The sequence below is a fragment of the Pseudorasbora parva genome, chromosome 18 (genome assembly GCF_024679245.1).
Source record: "Pseudorasbora parva isolate DD20220531a chromosome 18, ASM2467924v1, whole genome shotgun sequence".
Lineage (NCBI taxonomy): Eukaryota > Metazoa > Chordata > Actinopteri > Cypriniformes > Gobionidae > Pseudorasbora > Pseudorasbora parva.
The window spans coordinates 12,837,863-12,859,282 of NC_090189.1; the positions used below are offsets into that span (position 1 = coordinate 12,837,863).

The 21,420-nt window shown below is 36.2% G+C and overlaps 1 protein-coding gene across 9 annotated transcripts in view; it reads right to left on the reverse strand.

Moving 5' to 3' along the window:
• celf4 (CUGBP, Elav-like family member 4) overlaps positions 1-21,420 on the reverse strand; it is a 108,792-nt gene that overhangs the window by 21,557 nt on the left and 65,815 nt on the right. For all 9 annotated transcript variants that reach the window (XM_067424207.1, XM_067424205.1, XM_067424201.1 and 6 more), the window contains exon 3: positions 3,976-4,024. In XM_067424207.1, the coding sequence (XP_067280308.1) occupies positions 3,976-4,024 (49 nt within the window). The remainder of the gene's footprint in view (positions 1-3,975; positions 4,025-21,420) is intronic.

Sequence of the window (21,420 nt, forward strand, 5' to 3'; positions counted from 1 at the left end):
AGTGTTGCATAATTTTGCAACCATTTTGGGAATATTACTATTAATTTGAACACACTCAAAAGTAACATTCCCAAAATGGTTGCAAAATTATAAAATGGTATGTTCCTATAACATCTGCATAACCAAGAAAAAAAACATTTAAAAAACTGGACATTTTGATCACTCAGAAATAACATTTTCATAACTCAATGGGAATGTAAAAATATTCTTTTGTTAGCTGAGATACTCATTTTACCTTAATAATCATGTCCCACGTGTAAATCACACTACACATTTCCAGATAATAGTGGGGCGGTGTAGAAAAAGCTATTTAGAAGAATGAGTCCGTTGTTTAATGGTCTCTAACCAGTGTCTCCAACTGTTTCCTTTCATTCTCTCTGATATCCATCCTTATTTTACTCTTATGACCACCCCTGCCAGCTCTCCAAGTCTCTAAGTCTCTTTCTGTCTCTCACTTCCTTTCCTTGTCTTTCCCACTTTGACCTTTAGCTCTCTCTCTCTCCATCCCGGCGTTTCACTTTAAATGACTAGCGAATGGATCGGTCGGGGACGGCACATCAGTTTTGCCAGTGGAATCAGAGGGCTTTGCAGGGACATATATTGCGTTTTTACAGGGCTAACAGGGGGATAAATTCAGCTGTCCATCATGACGAAGACAATTGATCTGTCGAGAGTGAGTAAAGGAAGACACTCTCAATTAGAGGAAGGAATGCATGGCATGAAATGAAAGTAGAGACTGTGAAGGAAGAGAGGTGCCTCCATCTCTGAATCCACTGTGTGTGTGTCGCGTTCTCTCTGTGGGTCGATCAATCTTGGTTATCTGGAAAACCTGACCCAAAAAGGGGGAAAAGACAAGCTATCTCTTACCAAACAACTTCCACTCTGTCTGTAAGTGACACACACACATGCAGTCAATGCAGAGAAACTCAGTCTCACACTCCCACGAACACAAACACACACACTTATATACTTACATCCTTATATAATCTTAAGCTTTAAAGTCTGATGACATAAATCAGCCTTTTAAATTCTATAAATATTTTAAGCTAATGTGATAAAATATTATGTTCTTATGATGTCGTAGCAGAAGAGTGTTCTTATTTCATAAGAGAACTTTTTAAGTTATGATACCATAAAGGAACTTTTTAAGTTCTTACAATACATTTTTTATCAAAGTTGTAAATAGAAAAAAACATTGAGTATATGTTTTAGAAAAATATACTACTTCCTGCTTCAAAATGTCATATTTAATGTAATGTTACTTTCCATTTCTTTGTAATATGCAAAAATTACATAAATTATAATTACTTATTATATTACTAAATGAAAAAGGTTTCAGAGTAAATGATACACTATTTTTTCAGTGTATAATGTCATAGGAGAACCTTTATACGCTTTTAAGTGGGGGACAATTCTTATTATTAATCCTTATGATGTCATAGGCGTACAATGTAAAGTTCTGATCAAATCCTATGAGAACCTATTTAAGTTCTTATGTCATAGGAGAACCTTTTAAAAATCGTGTGATGTCATAGGTGAAATGTTTAAGCTCTTATGATGTCATAGGAGAGCAATGTTTACCACTTCAGCTCTGCAGCACATTTTGCATTTTTTTGAGAATTAGGAATATCTGAATTTAAAAGAGCACCCTACCCACATACATTGGAGTAAATTGATAAAAATGGTCTCATTTTACAGAAAAAACTCTTATAATTATATATATATATATATATATATATATATATATATATATATATATATATATATATATATATATATATATATATATATATAAATATATTTTGATTTATTTTTAATTAATTAGTTATTTAAAAATCTAATATTTTTTTAAATCATTTTGGTCTCCAAGCTTTTTGGAAGTTTCTGTTGATTCTATAAATTGGCACTAAACAGGGGGAAAATGAATTTTCTTGATATCTCCTTGCAAATAAAAGTTATTGAGATTTATCTGACCAAAGTGTCTAATAACTCCTACTCATCTGCATTGACATAAACTGGCCACTAAGAAATCGAAAAGAATACTCCGCCTCTTCAACTTTGTAAAGGGAGATCTTGGGCTCTGATTGGTCTAGAATCATGATCCACATGTCTATAAAGAGCTGAGATTCTCGGCTTTTCTGTCGCATGATGCAATATGTGATGACATCATCAAAAATCGTGGCTAATATCAACAATCAAAACTAGCAATAATAAGAGTATTTGTCTGCATCACATGTTTTGATCTGGACATCTTCTGTGTAATATAAATGCAGAAGTCATTTGGTTATTAAGAAAGATTAGGTTCTTTCAAATGATACCATATATGTCTAGTTTTGTGGTGCGCAAGTTATAGATTTAAAAAAAAGATTATGATGATGCAATTTTGGACCCATGGGTGCAGAGCTGAAGAGGTTCAGTTCTTATCAAATCCTAGGAAAACTTTTATAAGTTCTTATGATGTCATAGGATAACTTTTTAAAATTCTTATGTCATAGGAGAACTTTTTTAAATTCTTATGATGTCATAGGAGAATCTTTTAAAATGCTTATTATGTCATAGGAGAACTTTATGTTCTTATGATGTCATAGGGGAGCAATGTTAAGTTCTCATAAAATCCTAAGAAAACCTTTTTAAGTTCTTATGATTTCATAGGAGAACCTTTTAAAATCGTGTGATGTCATAGGTGAAATGTTTAAGTTCTTATGATGTCATAGGAGAACAATGTTAAGTTCATATCAAATCCTAGGGAAACTTTTATAAGTTCTTATGATGTCATAGGAGAACCTTTTTAAGTTATGATGTCAGGTGAACTTTTTTAAGTTCTTATGATGTCATAGGAGAACCTTTTAAAATTCTTATGATGTCATAGGTCAAATTCAAGCTCTTATGATGTCATAGGTGAACCTTTTTAAGTTCTTATGATGTCATAGGTGAACTTTTTTAAGTTCTGATGATGTCATAGGAGAGCAATGTTAAGTTCTTATCAAATCCTAGGGAAACTTTTATAAGTTCTTATGATGTCATAGGAGAACCTTTTTAAGTTATGATGTCAGGTGAACTTTTTTAAGTTCTTATGATGTCATAGAAGAACCTTTTAAAATTCTTATGATGTCATAGGTCAAATTGAAGCTCTTATGATGTCATAGGTGAACCTTTTTAAGTTCTTATGATGTCATAGGTGAACTTTTTTAAGTTCTGATGATGTCATAGGAGAGCAATGTTAAGTTCTTATCAAATCCTAGGAAAACATTTTAAAGTTTGGTAATACTAAGGGTCCATTTATCACTATTAACTACAACTTTTGCCTAAATAATTTCCAAATTACGGCTTATTAATAGTTAGTACACTGTAAAAAAAAAGGCACATTTTGAACGTTTGCAGTACAATCGACTTGGATGTTTAAGTTATTTCAACTTAAATTATGTTAAACTAACTTTAAAAAATGAGTTACATCTTGTATAACTAATAAAAAAAAGTCATTTTGATGAGTTAAAACAATGTAAAAACATATGTTGTCATAACTTATAGAACATATAATTTAATTTTTTACAGTGTAAGGTAGTTACTAAGTTTAGTTTTCAAAACACAGAAAAAAGGAAGCCATGGGGCTTTGAAACACCAGGACATAGATGTTTTGTTTTATTTTCATTTTTTATAGATGTTGTATTCATTCAGAAATGCTAAATATATTAATGCTAAAAATATTACTTTGAATTGGGAAAGTGGTTCTTCCAGCACCTCCGTGAAGGGTAATAATCAGACAAAAGGAGTGACGAACACTTATGTAAGGCATGTGAGGGCCGACCCAAGATCCTCTGGGGCCCTGTATGACGGTCGGGTCTCAACCGGGTGCGTCATTATATGTGACTCTTAAGAAGGGGACATCTACCGGTAATGGTGACACTGATGTAGAGTGACAGGAAGGTGGGGAGAGGAATAGAAAAGGAAGAAGGAAAAAGAGGAGTGGAAATCTACCTCCTCTGCTCTCACTGTCAGCTGGCTTCACCTGGATTGGCCTGTTCATCTGTGCAACACAAAGAGAAGAACGAGGGAGGGGGAAAGACAGAAGACAGACAGAAAGAAGGGAAAAAGACAAGAGAAGACATTAGATCTGTAGCACCAAACTATTTAAGTGAAGTGTTCACATGGTGGGACACGAGTCATCTGTGTCCATACAACATTTGGTGAAATGCTCTAAACACAAAAAGTGTTTGTAGTTTAGTGTTTTCCGAGCTTAAATATGTTCAAAACGAATCAAACTTTTTCTATTAAAAATATGATTTGCAATAATAATTACATTTATTCATTTTTAATAATTGAATAAATTAAATGTTCTCTTCGTGAATTTAGATTTTTCCATTTTACGGCCATTTGCCTCCAAATAATTCATTATAAAACATCATTTGAGTTTTGAGGAGCCAAGTTCAAAGTTGTAAAGTTCTACGCTCATTTAATATTCATAAATTGTTGTTCTTTTGTGCTTGACACAATTTCTCAAGCATAACATGGAACATGAAAAAGATTCTCAGTTATGCTCAACTACTATTTATAGAAAAGTAGTTTGAATGCTTAAAAAATAGAAGGCCATAACCATCCTCATAACAGGTGAGCAATTTTGGTTTAAATTGTTTCTCGCAACAGAATATCTCAGAATATTATTTAGCTTGAGATAAGTGAAGCAATTCATTAACAATATAAAAATATTCTTTATCTGAGAGAATAATGCAAAGCATTAAAAAAGCTTCTTTTTTTTACCATATTAAACCATAATAGAATGACTCATTTACCACAGTAAAAGTCAGAGAGACAGAGCAAAACAGAACGAAATATTAAAAGAAACGCATGCTACAATACACCTCATTTATATGATCACATTTGCATACATCTGTGTTTATGTGTATGAATGGCACCTGAATGCAAATGTGTGTATTTGTGTGTGTGTGAGCTCTCACTAAAAGACGTTCACAATCATGAAGTGTTTCGTTCTGCTTCCTTCGCTCGTGGCAGATTCCCGACTGACTCTGGCTCAATAATACATGTAAGCCATGGAACGGTCTGCGGCAATCAATTTTTAATAATGCCAATTGTCACGCTGCCAGCAGGAAGGAGACGAGAGGAGAGGAGCGGACCCGTGCACAGCGGCGGATCCTGGCATAGGCGATACAGACAGTCGCACACGGCGTCAGCGGTCTCTGGGGAGGCACAGGACTCTGCCCCTGAAAATAAGACACACACTCCACTTCTCTATCGCTCATCCGCAGCGGTTTACTTGCTATCTGCTTCACGCGCCCCTTATGCTGAAAATGAGTCGTGACGTTTAGCTCCTGTACTTTACTGTGCCTCCTCTCGCTTCTGTCTGCAGCACTGAAACAAAAAAAATCTCTTTGGCTGCTAAAAGCCAAAAATTGGGGAAGCATAATAGTGCCATACAGCACAAATTAATCGAATCGCAGAATAAAATATTCCTTAATAAAAAAAGGAATACACCAAGCCATGTGACCATGATTCATTTAGTCCATTATTTGTCATCCTATTTTTGAATAATCATTGTGACCTTTATTTTTTTCCAACTGCTGTTTTAAATAAAAAAGTTTGCTAACATATTGTATATTTTTACACCACATTGCTTAACATTATTAAAAGTTAACATTTGATAACAATAAGCAGATTATTATTATTATTTTTTTAAATCTGTGATGTCAAAGCTTAATTTTCATCATCATTACTCCGGTCATCAGTGTCACACACTGTATTGTTTTTGTTGGTTTAACTTAAAAAAGTAAGTGGTTGCCTTAAATAATATACATTTTAAAGTTTATTTAAATAAAATAAATAAACTAAAGAAATTTGTTTAATAAATAGAAACTCAAAATATTATTGTATCTGAACCACATAAAAAATGTGATAAATCATGAAAATAGCACCATTTGGCAAGTTTCTCTGTCGTCACAAATCAAACACACACAATTACCCAATATGCTTACAAAATCTTTATAATTATATTTTAATAAAGGTTGTTGATTATCAAAAATATTAATTGTATTAACTATTTTTTATTTTTATTTCAATGAACTCAAAATTGTAAGGCAACAGTGGCATGATCCTTTAGAAATCATATGCTGATTATGAATGCTGAAAACGTATGAATATTTTAGTTGAAACTGTGATATACCCTTGCTTTTGCATATCAACGATAAACTAATTAAATAGCCTGCAATGCCAATTTAAACACCAATTATGTTTATTAAAGTCATCTTCCAACTGCATATTTTACTGGAATCATTTACGACGTAAAATACCCACAGTGCACCTGGTCAGCGCACCTGTGGCGTCCTGGCTCAGGTCCAGATGAACAGCTCTGGGGTTTCTCACTTCATAAAGTTCACTTCGTTTTTCAGACCTGATCACTCACTCCTTATTTTCCTCCATCCCCAGCACCCTCCTCTTTTATTGGCAGTAAAGCCCAGCTAATGTTTTTAATGTGTTTTGATGCATTATTTATTTTACCATGGCTGCTGATAGTGAGGGCGGAGGGAATAGTGAAAAGAGAGAGAGGGAGAAAGCGAGGTAGATTTGGACATAGATCGGGGAGCAGAGCAAGGTCACTGCCACACACACACACACCTACACAGTCTCGGTATCCCAGCAGGCCTCTACTCACATACATTTTAATGTTTCTCTCCCAATGGCACAAATGGACTCTGCTATGTGTGCTAATTGTGTTCCCCTAACTCTCATCGCACACATACGAGAGCGTTTCTCTCTCTCTCTCTCTCTCTCTCTCTCTCTCTCTCTCTCTCTCTCAAACACACACACACACACACACACACACACACACACACACACACACACACACACACACACACACACACACACACACACACACACACACACACACACACACACACACACACACACACACACACACACACACACACACACACACACACAATCCCCCTACACTGCCCCTGCCCCTAAACCTATCCATCACAGGAAACATTCTGCATTTTTACATACCGCTTGTTTCCCCACAATGTAGGTGATCTCAGGTTTTACTATCCTTATGGGGACATTTGGTCCCCACAATGAAATATAAACAAGGACACACACACACACGCACGGACACACACACACACACGCACGCACGCACGCACGCACGGACACACACACACACACACACACACACACACACACACACACACACACACACACACACACACACAAAGATGCAAGAAAGCTTATGCAACTTAAATATGTTAATTCAAAATTAAATAATTAAACTTAAACAAAATCTTAAACTCTTTAAAAATATGATTTAATGTGATGATTTTTCATAGTCATCGAAATACTTGTACAAAAAGTATTAAAATATGATCCTATTCTATTAAAATGAGTGCTGTAAAATTAATGAATGTGTGTGTACTGTGTATAATTATTATGTATTTATAAATAAACACATGCAAGTATATATATATATATATATATATATATATACTTGCATGTGTTTTGCATATATATATATATATACTTGCATATATATATATACTTGCATACTTACAAATATTACTTAAAGTATATATATATATATATATATATATATATATATATATATATATATATATATATATATATATATATATATATATATATATATATATATATACTTTTAGTAATATTTGCATGTGTATACTGTATATTTTTATAATTTATATTATGTAAAAATATAATTTTAAATACACAAAGTTTTTTACTAGACTTTATATATATATATATAAACTTATTTATATATATATATATATATATATATATATATATATATATATATATTAAAAAAGTCTAGTAAAAAACTTTGTGTATTTAAAATAACATTTATATATAATATAAATTATATAAATATACAGTATACACATGCAAATATTACTTAAATATATACATACATGTGTGTGTATTTATTTATACATAATAATTATACACAGCACACATATTTTATGTAAGCACAAACTTTTATTTAGGATGCCATTAATTGATTAATCAACAGCACTAAGTAAAATATTAATACTATTTTATAATATAATATTATAATATTATATTAATATATATTTTATATGTATAAATTAATACAAATATTACTAATGTGTTGATTTTTAGATTCTTAAATAAATATGTTAATTAAAAATGAATCATTTATTTGATTACATTTTTTATTTATATTTAATATTATAAATATATAATTCATATGTGATTATTTGTACATGTACATACAGTCATTGAGATCTTATTACAAATACAAATCTAAATATGCTAATTAAAAATGGTTTAATGAAAAAATTGTTTTTCTATTAAAATATTATTTTTATGCATATTAAATATTAATAATGTGATTATTTTTTCATCCATACAGCCAGAAATTATTTTACTAATGAAAAATTATATATGCTAATTCTAAATTAATCAACGTTTTATAAAGTTATTTTACAAAAGATATATTTAATGTTAATATTTACTAATAATATTGTTAAATATTATTACATATATTGATAATATGTGGTATTTGTACAATCCTTTAAAAAATACTAACAAAAATACATTGCCATGATAATCAAAATATTCCAAAAAGCGTTTTAAAACTATTCATATCTGGAGAGCGTTTCTCACACACACATGGCATTTGTGCATCCCGACAGAGTGAAATGCACTCGCACTCCCAGGGTGAATCTGACGTGCACATGTGGAATGAGATCTTGTGCACATTAAAACTGAACGTGATGGCATGTCATAAAACTGAGCTGAATGAAACATAATGTGGCATTTGGAGACATTTGTCATTGTGCTGCGCCACAGGCTTCCACATTACTTCCGAACTGCGATTTCAGAGGCCCCTGGAGGGCTTTCATCCGCCACAGCTAGATGGCAGCATTGAGCAGGACAGCCTCCCTGAGCTCCACATCACATATTCCAAGAGGGCAAAACCTTTTACACAAAGGAACAGAAAAGCAGAAGCAGAAAAGGCCTCCCGCACACATACGCGCAAACACGGACAAATACAAGGACGCAAATCCACTCACATGCGCACAAAATCACCCATAATTCCACAAAATTACCCTTCTTTATAAATATAGCAGCACAAAAACACTTTTATCTCTCTGTATACCTCACCTCACCAGAAACCTTCTGTCTCCATCTGCACAGACCCTGCCGTCCGTATCTCCGCCACTGAGCCACAGCATGGCACGGCCTTATGGTGATGTAACTCACTGGCACCACACACACACACACGCTGGGGTAAACGGCCACAGAAACGTACGAGTGGGTGTCACGTCTGCACTGAGGGAGTATCTTCCACCACGGGGGTTCTTTTTTCCTCCTGTTAGCCCATTCTAAAGCGCTCCAGAAATCTGTGATGAGCTGTTACACACCACCTGCATGTCTAAATCTGCATAATATCACTGCTTCTGATATTCAAACACACATACGGTAATATAGATGATCTCTGTATGGTTTAGAAAGATAAAGTCTTAGCATGTTTTGGCTTTTAACCTGTAATGTTATGGTTAGCATTAGCAGCCCGCTGTCCAACCAACACCGAACGTCATGTACGGATGAGGATTTCAAAAATATCTGCTTTTGTATTCCACAGAAGAAAGGAAGACAGGTTTGGAACAACAGAAGGGTGAGTAAATGATGACAGAATTAGCATTTTTGGGTGAACTATCCCTTTAAGGCAACTAGTGTTTATGATGCTTGTACCTGACGCTACAAAATAAGCGAGGGGAAAATAGAAATAGCAAAACCAACTTTGGTTATGTAAAATATCTGACCCTTTCTGGCAGTGTTTTGATGAATGGAAAGCATGCAATGAATAATCTATCACTTTTCCTCTCCTCTCCTTTCTCGGAGAAAAAGAAGCGTGAGGGATATCACAGCCTTTATATTCAAATACTAAAGGCTGGGCTGTATTAAAATACTGTTACAGTGAGCTTTTAAAAAGGCAGGCTTTTAAATTGCAGTCATGCAGCAAGAGAAGAGAGCAAACTTTTCAACAAACTAAGGCAGAAAATCTTTTAAAGTTCATTCTCACAGTAGGAACAATAATATTCCTTTCATTTCTCCACAAAGGGATGAGCGTGTTCTTTCTGGGTTTGTGAAGGAGGAGGTAATTCTTGAAGGATGAGCTACCCTGCCTTTGTTGTGCCGGGCTCAGATTGCATTGAGAGTCATTCAAGACACGAGAGCCAGCAAACAAATACTAAATAAAAACATAAAGATAAATTATAAATCTGCTGTCTAGCAGAGAGTACACCGCAGAGTAGCAGAACTCTCTAACAATGACAAGGTTTCAATACAGCAGGGTCCAAAAAGTCCAGAGAAAATGGGGATTTAAAAAAATATATAAACCTTTAAATAAACTTTGGATGAATGTGTCTGCTAAAGGAATAAAGGTAAATGCAATAAACTAAGAGTTTAAAATTAAATATATAAAACATTATACAGAAATAGATATTTCATATTTGTATATATTAAAATAAAAACGTAATTTTGTATTTACATATGTATATATTAGGGGTGACCCCGAATAGTCGAAGATTCGATGCATCGATATGCGGAGCTGGATTCGGCCACAGATCTCACGGTGTTGAGGCGCTGAGCTGAGTGTCTGGTGTACGAAACCTTTAGGGGCGCCACGCCTTGCCTTTAAAATTCGAACACATTCAATGAGTGAACACATGCACACACACACCGGCGGCAGCATTCGGCACCTGTCTGCGGCCACTCAGGAAGTTATTTAAAATCCTGCCGCACCACAGCGCTTTTTCAAGGTTTTATATTGAATTTATATATAATTTATATATATAATTTTCGCGTCAGGTGGCGGTGTGAGATCCGCCACCTGACTGAGCTTTGCGTCCTTCACCCCTTTTAGGCACAATCGGCTTAAGAACGGGCATGTAAACGCACTCAAAGTGTTCTTTTCCTCTTTCCTCTCGCGGCTTAAACATGTTATGAAAAAACGGTTTATTAATGTTTATCCACCACATAACATTATTTAAACATTATTTAAACCTAAATATGAAAGCCATTGTCAGTGCGTCTGTCAGTTGGCAGGCAGTTTTGATCACTTTATTAAAAGTTGTTGCTGTGTGCAGTGTGTAAAGGAAAATAAAAATAGTTTTACCCTCCTGCTGACTAGTGTCGTGTCCCTCCCAACCCATTCACATACACATAGATGATTCGACTATCAGTCGACCATAGAGAGATTCGACAATTCTGATTTGAATGTCTAATTTCTTAAGCTTCTTTTATTTACATATTTCAGTTGTAAGGAAGTGTATGTAAGATTGTGGCCAAAACTGGTACTGCAGTCAGTATCCCCTCTCAAACCCTCCCCCCCGTCCTGACTCAAGGTTGCCAGATAGGCTGCAGGATCCACAGGAACGTTTGTAGCTGCAGCTGCGGTAACTAGAGCAGATCTGGCAACCCGGATGCACTACTGAAACACTACTGACTTCGTGATTGGTAGATAGGTGGAGGGCGGAGCTTCAGGCCAAAACACAACGGGCCCTATTTTAACGATCTGAAATGCAAGTGTCAAAGCGCGAAGGCCAAGTAACTTTGTGGGCGGGCGCTGTTGCTATTTTCCCGGCGGGATAAATGGCTTTTGCGCCTGGCGCAAATCTGAAATGGGTTGGTCTGAAGTAGCTTCATTATTCATAGGTGTGGTTTGGGCGTAACATGAATAAACCAATCAGAGCATCATCCAACATTCCCTTTAAAAGCAGGTGCGCAAGTTCCATTATGGATTGCTATTATTATGGCGTATTTACCAGGCGCACGCCAGGAGCGGTTCACAGCCGACGTGACTGATGTTCTTGTAAGAGCAGTGAAAGACAGAGAAGTTGTGTTGTATGGGGATGGCAGAAACCCACCCAAAATAGCGTTGGTTAAACAGGCGTGGATTAAACAGTTTTTTCAGTTTTTCAGTTGATTTTTTTTCCTGGTTCTTGACGGAAAAAAACAATTTGTCATTGTTACATTTTAGTGTAACAATTTATGATTTGCAAAAATAACTGTTGCATCTGTGTAGATTACATGAGCAAAGTTTATGCGCGTTGTGCACGCTACATAATGGTCAAGCATGCGCCCTTTTTCTGGTCAGTGGCGCAACTGTTTAATGGAACAGCAAAATAGCACCAGGGATTGTTTGCGCCGGAACACGCCTCCTTTTTGCGCTGAACCGGCCAAGGAGCGCAAGTTCATTCACTAGTTTAGCGACGTGCTTCTGTGGAGGGAAAAGCACTCTATGCGCGGGTGCAAAATAGGAATGACACATGCGTCGGTGTACAAAGTCAATTGCGCTGGGTGCAAGATAGGGCCCAACATATCAACATCAACATCAGTTGAGGGCTGCAACAACAACTTTTAAATGACAATACAATACACCTGCACGGATAGCTGTGCTTTAAATGATTTAAATGATTATAATGCACTCCACGTCGTGCATTACATTTGTTTAATGCACAGCTAGCTGTGAATGATCCTGCTAACAAGATCCAATTCTCACTTTTAACTAGTTGCTTATTAGCATTCATATTACTATTGGCTGGATATTAGTACTTATAAAGTACATATTAATGCCTTATTCTCCATGACCATAATCTACATGCCTTAAACCTACCTAAACTTCACAACTACCTTACTAACTACTTATAAACAGTTATTAGGAGATTATTGAGGCAAACGTTGCAGGCAATAGATGTTAATACTGATAATTGGACTCTAAACTAAAGCGTGACCATTATCCTTATACATATTGAACATTTAAATAGCTATATAGCTATTTTTTTTAATACACAGCACTTAAGAGAAGTTCTAAACACCCACTAACACACACATCTCTTCAATGAGGAAAGCAATCTGTTGGGAACATGCACAGCAACCCAGCGACCTCCACTCAAGCACAATTTCCACTTGGCACTCTCCAAATGTTACTTCCTGCTTCTTCCAGAAACCTTTCTTTCCCATTCAGCACGGCCTTATTTTACCCAGAGCACCAGGGGCATCTGCTCAAATTTGGATTTCACTGAATTATTAAACCACCACAGTGCCCATAACTCACACTCATTTTCCTTCCCTCTCTCTCCCTCCCTCACTGCAGCATGTCCTGAGGTAAGTCTTTAAAGCGCCGGAGTCCCGTGGCTCCTTGTAACCTTCCCAAACGACACGGCTGGCTGCCTCTTTAAACCCCTGCCACCGTCCTCCTCCTCATCTCCCGGCGCCCGGGACGCCCGTAAAAACCCTGCGCGTTTTACACCTCCCGCAAAAGTGCTTTGCACCTCGAGAGCTTCCGAAGGGTTTCATTTAATGATCCAGGGGTGTAAAATAGCGCATGCTTTGGAGGCACATCTATAAATTGTGTCAAATGAAAATGAGACAACTTTACCGGAGGGGGGAGACAGGAAAGTGCTCTTTCAGGGCCCGCTCCGGTGTGAATCCGCACAGAAACTTTTGCAATAGCAGGTGCATTCTGACACACCTGGCTAATTAAAGACGTCGTTTGTGCACTTTATTGTAAAAATGACTACTAGGAACTTAAATGTAATGTCATGCAATGAAAGATATCAGTTAATCGAACCCAAAAAAGACATGAATCTGCCATCTGCCCGTGAAATATTGACATTCAAGGGTTTTTCCTCTAATCTTTTTAGTTCCGTTTCTTTAGTCAGTATCTGTGTCATTTTTTTTCTTTCAGTTTGAATGTCATTAAAATGACACAAAACCGCATTCCCAACTGATTTATTTTTTTTATAAAGTGACATTTCACAGAATATTTGTTGGGAAATAATGTAGGGCAGGATTTTACGCCTCAGGATTTGAATGGATTATGAAATATGTTAGGCTTTGACATTATTGGTTGTTATTATTATTTATCCCTGCTCATGAGGCCTGGGTTACATCGATAAAAAAGGTTACGAAAACATTTTTTTTTGTTTTTCACCATGCAAAAAGATATTTAGTCTGTAAGTAATGTCATATCAGTTTCACATTGTTCTTATGTTTAGAAATGAGTTTTTTTCTTTAAAGTTTCTTTAATATTGTTCTTGTGCTTACCCCTCATTTTCCCCATGCAGTAAAGTAATCGCTTTATTTTCCCTATTTATAAAGTGCAACAGGAACTTGAGGTGAGACCTGTTCTAATGGGAATAAAGCTGAAACTGAATTTGAAACAAGAGATCTTTCACCTTTGCCTGGGAGGCTGTCTGAAAGTGAATAATGCCTATTTAATTTGTATCCAGTGACATGATAATATATAAGCTCGACTTGGAAACACTTCGTTTGTGCTGTTACAGACCTCAACCTAATGTATTGCTGATGCTATCAGAGAAAATAAAAGTCTTGCAACACATACAACACATACAAGCATATTAAGCTAATAAGCATATTTATTGTTTAAACCTCACTATGCACAATTATATGGTTAATCAATTCAATGTATACATTTTTTTTTGACCAACATGTAAATATTACATTATAAACTGATAATATGTAATCTGGATTACATAATTAGTTTATATAAAGTTTTAAAACACTCATAATCAGACTACAGTTACATTTTTATTGATCACATGATTACTTAATATTCACAATATGACAGTAAATTGTTCATACTTTATTGATTCTCACTATTTCTTCTGTTTTATCTTTTAAACTGTCCTTTCTAAAACAACCTATTGCTTCAGAAAGTCTTCCAGTTTTGTGGAATTACATATACTAAAATATCATCCTATTCAAATCTATGTGATAAACAGGTCAAGGCTAAAAGTAATCCTAAAATGTAATAGATTACGTGATATTTTTTTCCTCATGTAATCTGTATTCAGTAATGGACTACAATTTGTAAGTAATCCTCCAACTGGTAACATTAACTGTCAATTGTTAAACTATACTTCCAACCTTTTCTACCTTTTTTAGTACCAGCCCCAACCTCTCGCTCCCTCTCCCCTGATCCAAGTGTTTCTCTAAGCGTGTGTATCAGTGTGTGTGCGTGATGAGCTCATTAAAGTTGGGCCTAATCCATTAGAGAGGCAGATTACACATCACAAACACACACTCGCTCTCCCATCACTGCATAATTACACATATGAAAGCAATAAACAGCTGCAATAAGCTGCCTCCGGTCATTATGATAGTGACGATAAAAAGAGAACATTTATTTGACAACACGGGGAAGGAGACAGACATAGAGAAAAGAAAGAATATGTCCCTCTTTATTACATTACACCTCCTCCCTCACTCTCTCTCTCAGTAATGCAAAGCTTTGCGGTGTGTAGCGTAAAGCCTTGGTTGCAAATAAATCCTGCATTCTCTCAGAGAAGTAAACATAAATCACAGCACAACACCCCCTGCCTTCCTTGTATTTGCTTTTACTTATCTAATGAATAAAAAATGAAAAACAAGCCCAAAAGCTGTCAAATTGGGGACTTTCTCTCTCTCTCTCCTCCTCCTTTTTGTTGCATTTCTCGTTTTCTTTTTCTCCTCTCACTAAGACACAAAAGTGAAGCTCTAAGTGGACATGCATAATTGCCTCGGGATTATTTATGAGCTTCATACTAGGCCACTTGTAGTGTCTTGCTTTATATACTCTCTTTTCTTTCTTTTTCTAAATGCTCTTTGACTTTTTTTTTCTGCTATCTTCAAAATGAAATCAAATGCACCGTTCGACTTTATTTCCTCTAAGTAAAACAAGTCAAACTAATATAATATTTTAAAATAAGTAATAAATTACAAATAAAATAAGCAATGTAGAAGTTGTTAAGCGTAAATAAAAAAAGTAATACAAAATAATATATATTTACAAACCAGTATCCGACTGGTACCTGCATTTGGTTGTGTATATATATAAATATATACTGGTTTACTTTAGTGACCATGATTTAGTGTCTAACTACTTACCACCAGTGACTTAAAAGTGATTAGAGCAGCTGGGATGGGGTGAAAGCAGCCATCTGACCTTATATTCTCTTTCCATATAGTGTCAAAAAAGTCAAATGGGTGGAGGATGGGTGTAAACAGAGGTGTAGAAAAGAAGGCAAAAGTGAGAGATTCATAGCACAATTACTGCGAACGCAATGGATGACGGCAGCCTTGGCTATGAAGGTGTCAGGATATCAGAAGCCACCTCTGCTCTTCTTGCACCGCGTGTGACGCATAAGCCTTTTTCCGAGAGAGAGAGAGAGAGAGAGAGAGAGAGAGAGAGAGAGAGAGAGAGAGAGAGAGAGAGAGAGAGAGAGAGAGAGAGAGAGAGAGAGAGGCCACAGCAAACCCAGTCCTCAGGGACTATTTAGCGCTCCTACAGCAGTAAGCAATCATTACAGCAAAGAACTGCCTCGCTTTAAATGGAGTTAAACACACAGACGGGAGCAGAAGATCACCAACACAAACACACAACAACAATACATGCCCAGGCATGAACGAACACACACACACACACACACACACACACACACACACACACACACACACACACACACACACACACACACACACACACACACACACACACACACACACACACACACACACACACACACACACACACACACACACACACCTGCCCTTTAGGACCTTACCATTATTATCATTATCATCACACACCCAGTAACTTGATTAAAGGGATATTTAACCCAGAAATTACAATTTCGTCATTATATACCTGTATGACATGTTTTCAATGTTATTCAAATGAATGGGGACTTCAAAAAAGAACACAAAGGCATCATAAAATGACAAAAGCATATATCTACTAATTCATTGGCAAGATGTTTTGAATTGGGACATTATTAAAACTATCATAATGTGCAAAGGAAAGCTAGGGGTTCAGTGAACTGTCACGGCACTAGTTATATTTCATCTGAGTTGTGAGCTTGAACTCTGAATTGAATATGATGAGAAAGTTTGAGCATTACAAAATAATAGAAAAACAATAAACCGAAACCTCATCTTTCTTTTTTTATTGTTCTCGCTGGCTGCACATAACACGCTTTCTAATTCATGAAAAAAATGACTCCTATGAGCAGGTACTTTTTTTTCCAAAGTATAGATCACAAAGAATCAGAGAATCGGCAAGACACAAACCAGTGTACACTACAAAACACATACATACATGTACTTTGTTATACACTCACCTAAAGTATTATTAGGAAAACTTGTTCATTAAATTCTTTCTTTTTAATTAATTTCTCATTAATGCAATTATCTAATCAACAAATCACATGGCAGTTGTTTCAATGCATCTAGGCGTGTGGTCCTGGTCAAGACAATCTCCTGAACTCCAAACTGAATGTCAGGATGGGAAAGAAAGGTGATTTAAGCAATTTTGAGCGTGGCATGGTTGTTGGTGCCAGACGGGCCGGTCTGAGTATTTGCAGAGTTACTGGGATTTTCTCACACAACCATTTCTAGGGTTTACAAAGAATGGTGTGAAAAGGGAAAAACATCCAGTATGCGGCAGTCCTATGGGCGAAATGCCTTGTTGATGCTAGAGGTCAGAGGAGAATGGGCCGACTGATATAAGCTGAGCAACTTTGACTGAAATAACCACTCGTTACAATGAGGTATGCAGCAAAGCATTTGTGAAGCCACAACACACACAACCTTGAGGAGGATGGGCTACACCAGCAGAAGATCCCACTGGGTACCACTCATCACCACTACAAATAGGAAAAAGAGGCTACAATTTGCATGAGCTCACCAAAATTGGACAGTTGAAGACTGGAAAAATGTTGCTTGGTCTGATGAGTCTCGATTTCTGTTGAGACATTCAGATGGTAGAGTCAGAATTTGGCATAAACAGAATGAGAACATGGATCCATCATGCCTTGTTACCACTGTGCAGGCTGGTGGTGGTGGTGTAATGGTGTGGGTGATGTTTTCTTGGCACACTTTAGGCCCCTTAGTGCCAATTGGGATTCGTTTAAATGCCACAGCCAACTTGAGCTTTATTTCTGAGCATGTCCATCCCTTTATGACCACCATGTACCCATCCTCTGATGGCTACTTCCAGCAGGATAATGCACCATGTCACAAAGCTTGAATCATTTCAAATAGGTTTCTTGAACATGACAATGAGTTGACTGTACTAAAATGGCCCCAACAGTCACCAGATCTCAACCCAATAGAGCATCTTTGGGATGTGGTGGAACGGGAGCTGCATGCCCTGGATGTGCATCCCACAAATCTCCATCAACTGCAAGATGCTATCCTATTAATATGGGCCAACATTTCTAAAGAATGCTTTCAGCACCTTGTTGAATCAATGGCATGTAGAATTAAGGCAGTTCTGAAGGCGAAAGAGGGTCAAACACAGTATTCGTATGGCGTTGCTGATAATCCATTAGGTGAGTGTATATATACACACACATGTACACATTATTTATATATACACACAATTTTATTGTGTTACAAAAGTTTAAAATGCTGTTTTGTTAACTTTCTATTCGTCAATGAATCTTGAAAAAAATGTATAATGGTTTCCACAAAAAAAATAAACTGCAAAACTGTCTTCAAAACAGATTTAGGATCATCTGACACTGAGGACTGGAGTAATGGTGCTGAAAATTCAGCTGTGTCATCACAGGAGTAAATTATATTTCAAAATATATTACAACATAATTGTATATATGAATAATTTTAACTGTATTTTTGATTAAATTAAATGAAGTACCACAGGTATTGCATTGTATTGTGGTAGTTATTTGAAAGTAACAGAATGGAAAGCAAATGATGGCTGGAAACAGATCGCACCAGCAGTGTATGTTTGTGTGTGTGTGTGTGTGGCGACTGACGTCACATGCTCACTCTCAGAATCGCAGACTCCATCTGCGCTCATTAGAATAGACTCTTGTGCAGATGTGCCCCCATCCGCTCCTTAACAATAAACTCAATAAACTCACATGTACATTATTAGACTATTGCTTTCCAATGAATGCACTTGCTATCTCTTTCTCTCGCTGAATCAGCCAAGCACCCAACGGCTCCTCTTAACACACACGCACATATACACACAACTGTCATTTATGTGACTAACGCGAGAGTGGCGACATTCCTCAGAAAAGGTCAGCGAAGCCCTTTAAGACGACTGCAGAGCACAGCTGGGTTATTTTGCTTCAGTCTCTGAGGGTTTGCCACATCCATCCTCATCCCATGATCACAGATGTTTGCATGTGTGTACACCTAGCGAAGCTAATCTTATTAGCACCTCGGAGGATTCTCGGTAGCGAAGGCGGCAAACTCTGAGGCTTTAAGTGTGACAGCGGAAAGACCTGCCAAAAGTGAAGTGAAACGGATAGATTCCCAATTTAATCCTCAGCATTGATTAAAACCTTTTCAAATCAGCACCAGACTATTGAACTAAAATCCCTCGGAGAACCAGGAACCAGAAATGTTTCAGTAACAATCAGGGACAAGAGAACTGTGGGAGTTTGCATGTAGTGTGGTATTGATTAACAGAAAATATTATTAAAACACAGTGAGCTGAAGTCTCTAAAAGTCCAGCAGCAACAATGAGCTCCCTATTGCACGAGCCCTGAACAACACAACGTCCTGCTTAGTAATGTGCTCTATGGACATTGGAAGAGGTAGTTAAACTAATGAACTAAAACTAAATAAATGTCATGGCAGTGGCAGAAACACGCTAGTGTCAGCCACAGATAATTTACTGATCGTCTGATGCCTTTTGCACACAAAAATGAAGAAAAAAACAGGGCTTTTCTGTTCAAAAGTTTTAGTTTTTTTTTTTTAAAGAAATTAATACTCAGCAAGAATGTATTAAACTGATCAAAGGAGACAGTAAAGACAGATACAAAAGATTTACATTACAAGTAAATGCCAATGATCAAAGTATCCTGAAAAACTTTTCAACACTGATGGTAAGAATTGTTTTCCTGAGCACCAAATCAGCCTATTAAAATGATTTCTGAAGGATCATGTGACTCTGAAGACTGGAGTAATGGTGCTGACAATTCAGCTTTGCCATGATAGGAATAAATTACATTTTAAAATATAATCAAATAGAAAAGTTATTTTAAATTGCAATAATATGTCAGTTTTGTTGTTTTTACGGTATTTTTGATCATATAAATGCAGCCTTGATAAGCAGAAGAAACTTTTAACTCTTAAATGCATGAATGTTTTGCTAATCACACGGCTAGATCTCTATCTGTCAAATTAATATAATACTCTCCTGATATTAGATTACAGAATAATAAAACAAAGCATATTTTGTTACCCTTTGGAGCTTAGAAAGGTTCAGTTTGAGCAGATGTTTTATACCAACATCACAGACTTCATCTGAACTCATTTCCCAGTACATTCAGCATCTGCCTCACATTCGCCATCTCAAACTAATTTTCAAAACTATTATTTTCAACTTCTTCAAAATCAATATTTTGATCGCGGACAGCTTCACCATCAAGTGATAGTGACAACTAATATCTGATTGCGTTCAGAACTTGCTCTGCAGTAAACCGCTAAGCCTGATGATGATTCTTCCTATTCTTTTGTTTATGAAGTAACAGAGAAAAATCACTTCATCATTGCGTATCAGACACAATTGCACTTATTCAGTCACTAAAGATTCAGTTATTGTTGTGCATGAAAACATACGCTTACTCTGTTTCACACCTCGGGTCTTTAGCGACCCTATACAATAAAAAAAATATGTGAAAGATGTTTTGTTATATTGTTTATAATGAATTGAGGAGGAAGATAGTAAATAACTAAGACCCAAGGTATGCGTTATTATGGGTATGGGTTAATATTTTTATTTTTACTGGTCAAGAAACATTTCTTACTATTATCAATGCTTAATATTTTTTTGGGGCAACAATGAAACATTTTTTAAAGGCCTCTTTGATGAACAGAATGTTTCATTCATTTGAAATAAAAATCTTTTGTAACATTATAAATGTCTTTACTGTGACTTTTGATCAGTTTAATGCATCCCGCTGAATCAAAATATTAACTGATAACAAAACCCTATGACAAAACACTCAAGAGTTAAAAAAAAAAAACGGTCTAAAGGCTCTGTTTTACACGGTCTAAAGGCTTTCTGTTTAATTTGGTGGTTTAAGGCCAGAAACACACACACATATACAAATGAAAGAAATATGGAGTAAAAAACTAATTCACCCTCAGAGTGGCAAGGACAGCAAAGAGCAGCAGTCACTTCAAGCAATTTCTAAAGCATAATCGTTCTTGCCTCCGCAGACCCCCTGCCACCTCTCGAAACGACCTGCCCCCACCAACTGCACCCCCATGCCTCCTGCCAGACAGTCTGTAGCATTTTAGAACAATGATTAAAATCTTTAATAATTTAAAACACTCTCCTCAAAGAGGGAGGGGTCATGAGAGAGAGAATAAGAAAGA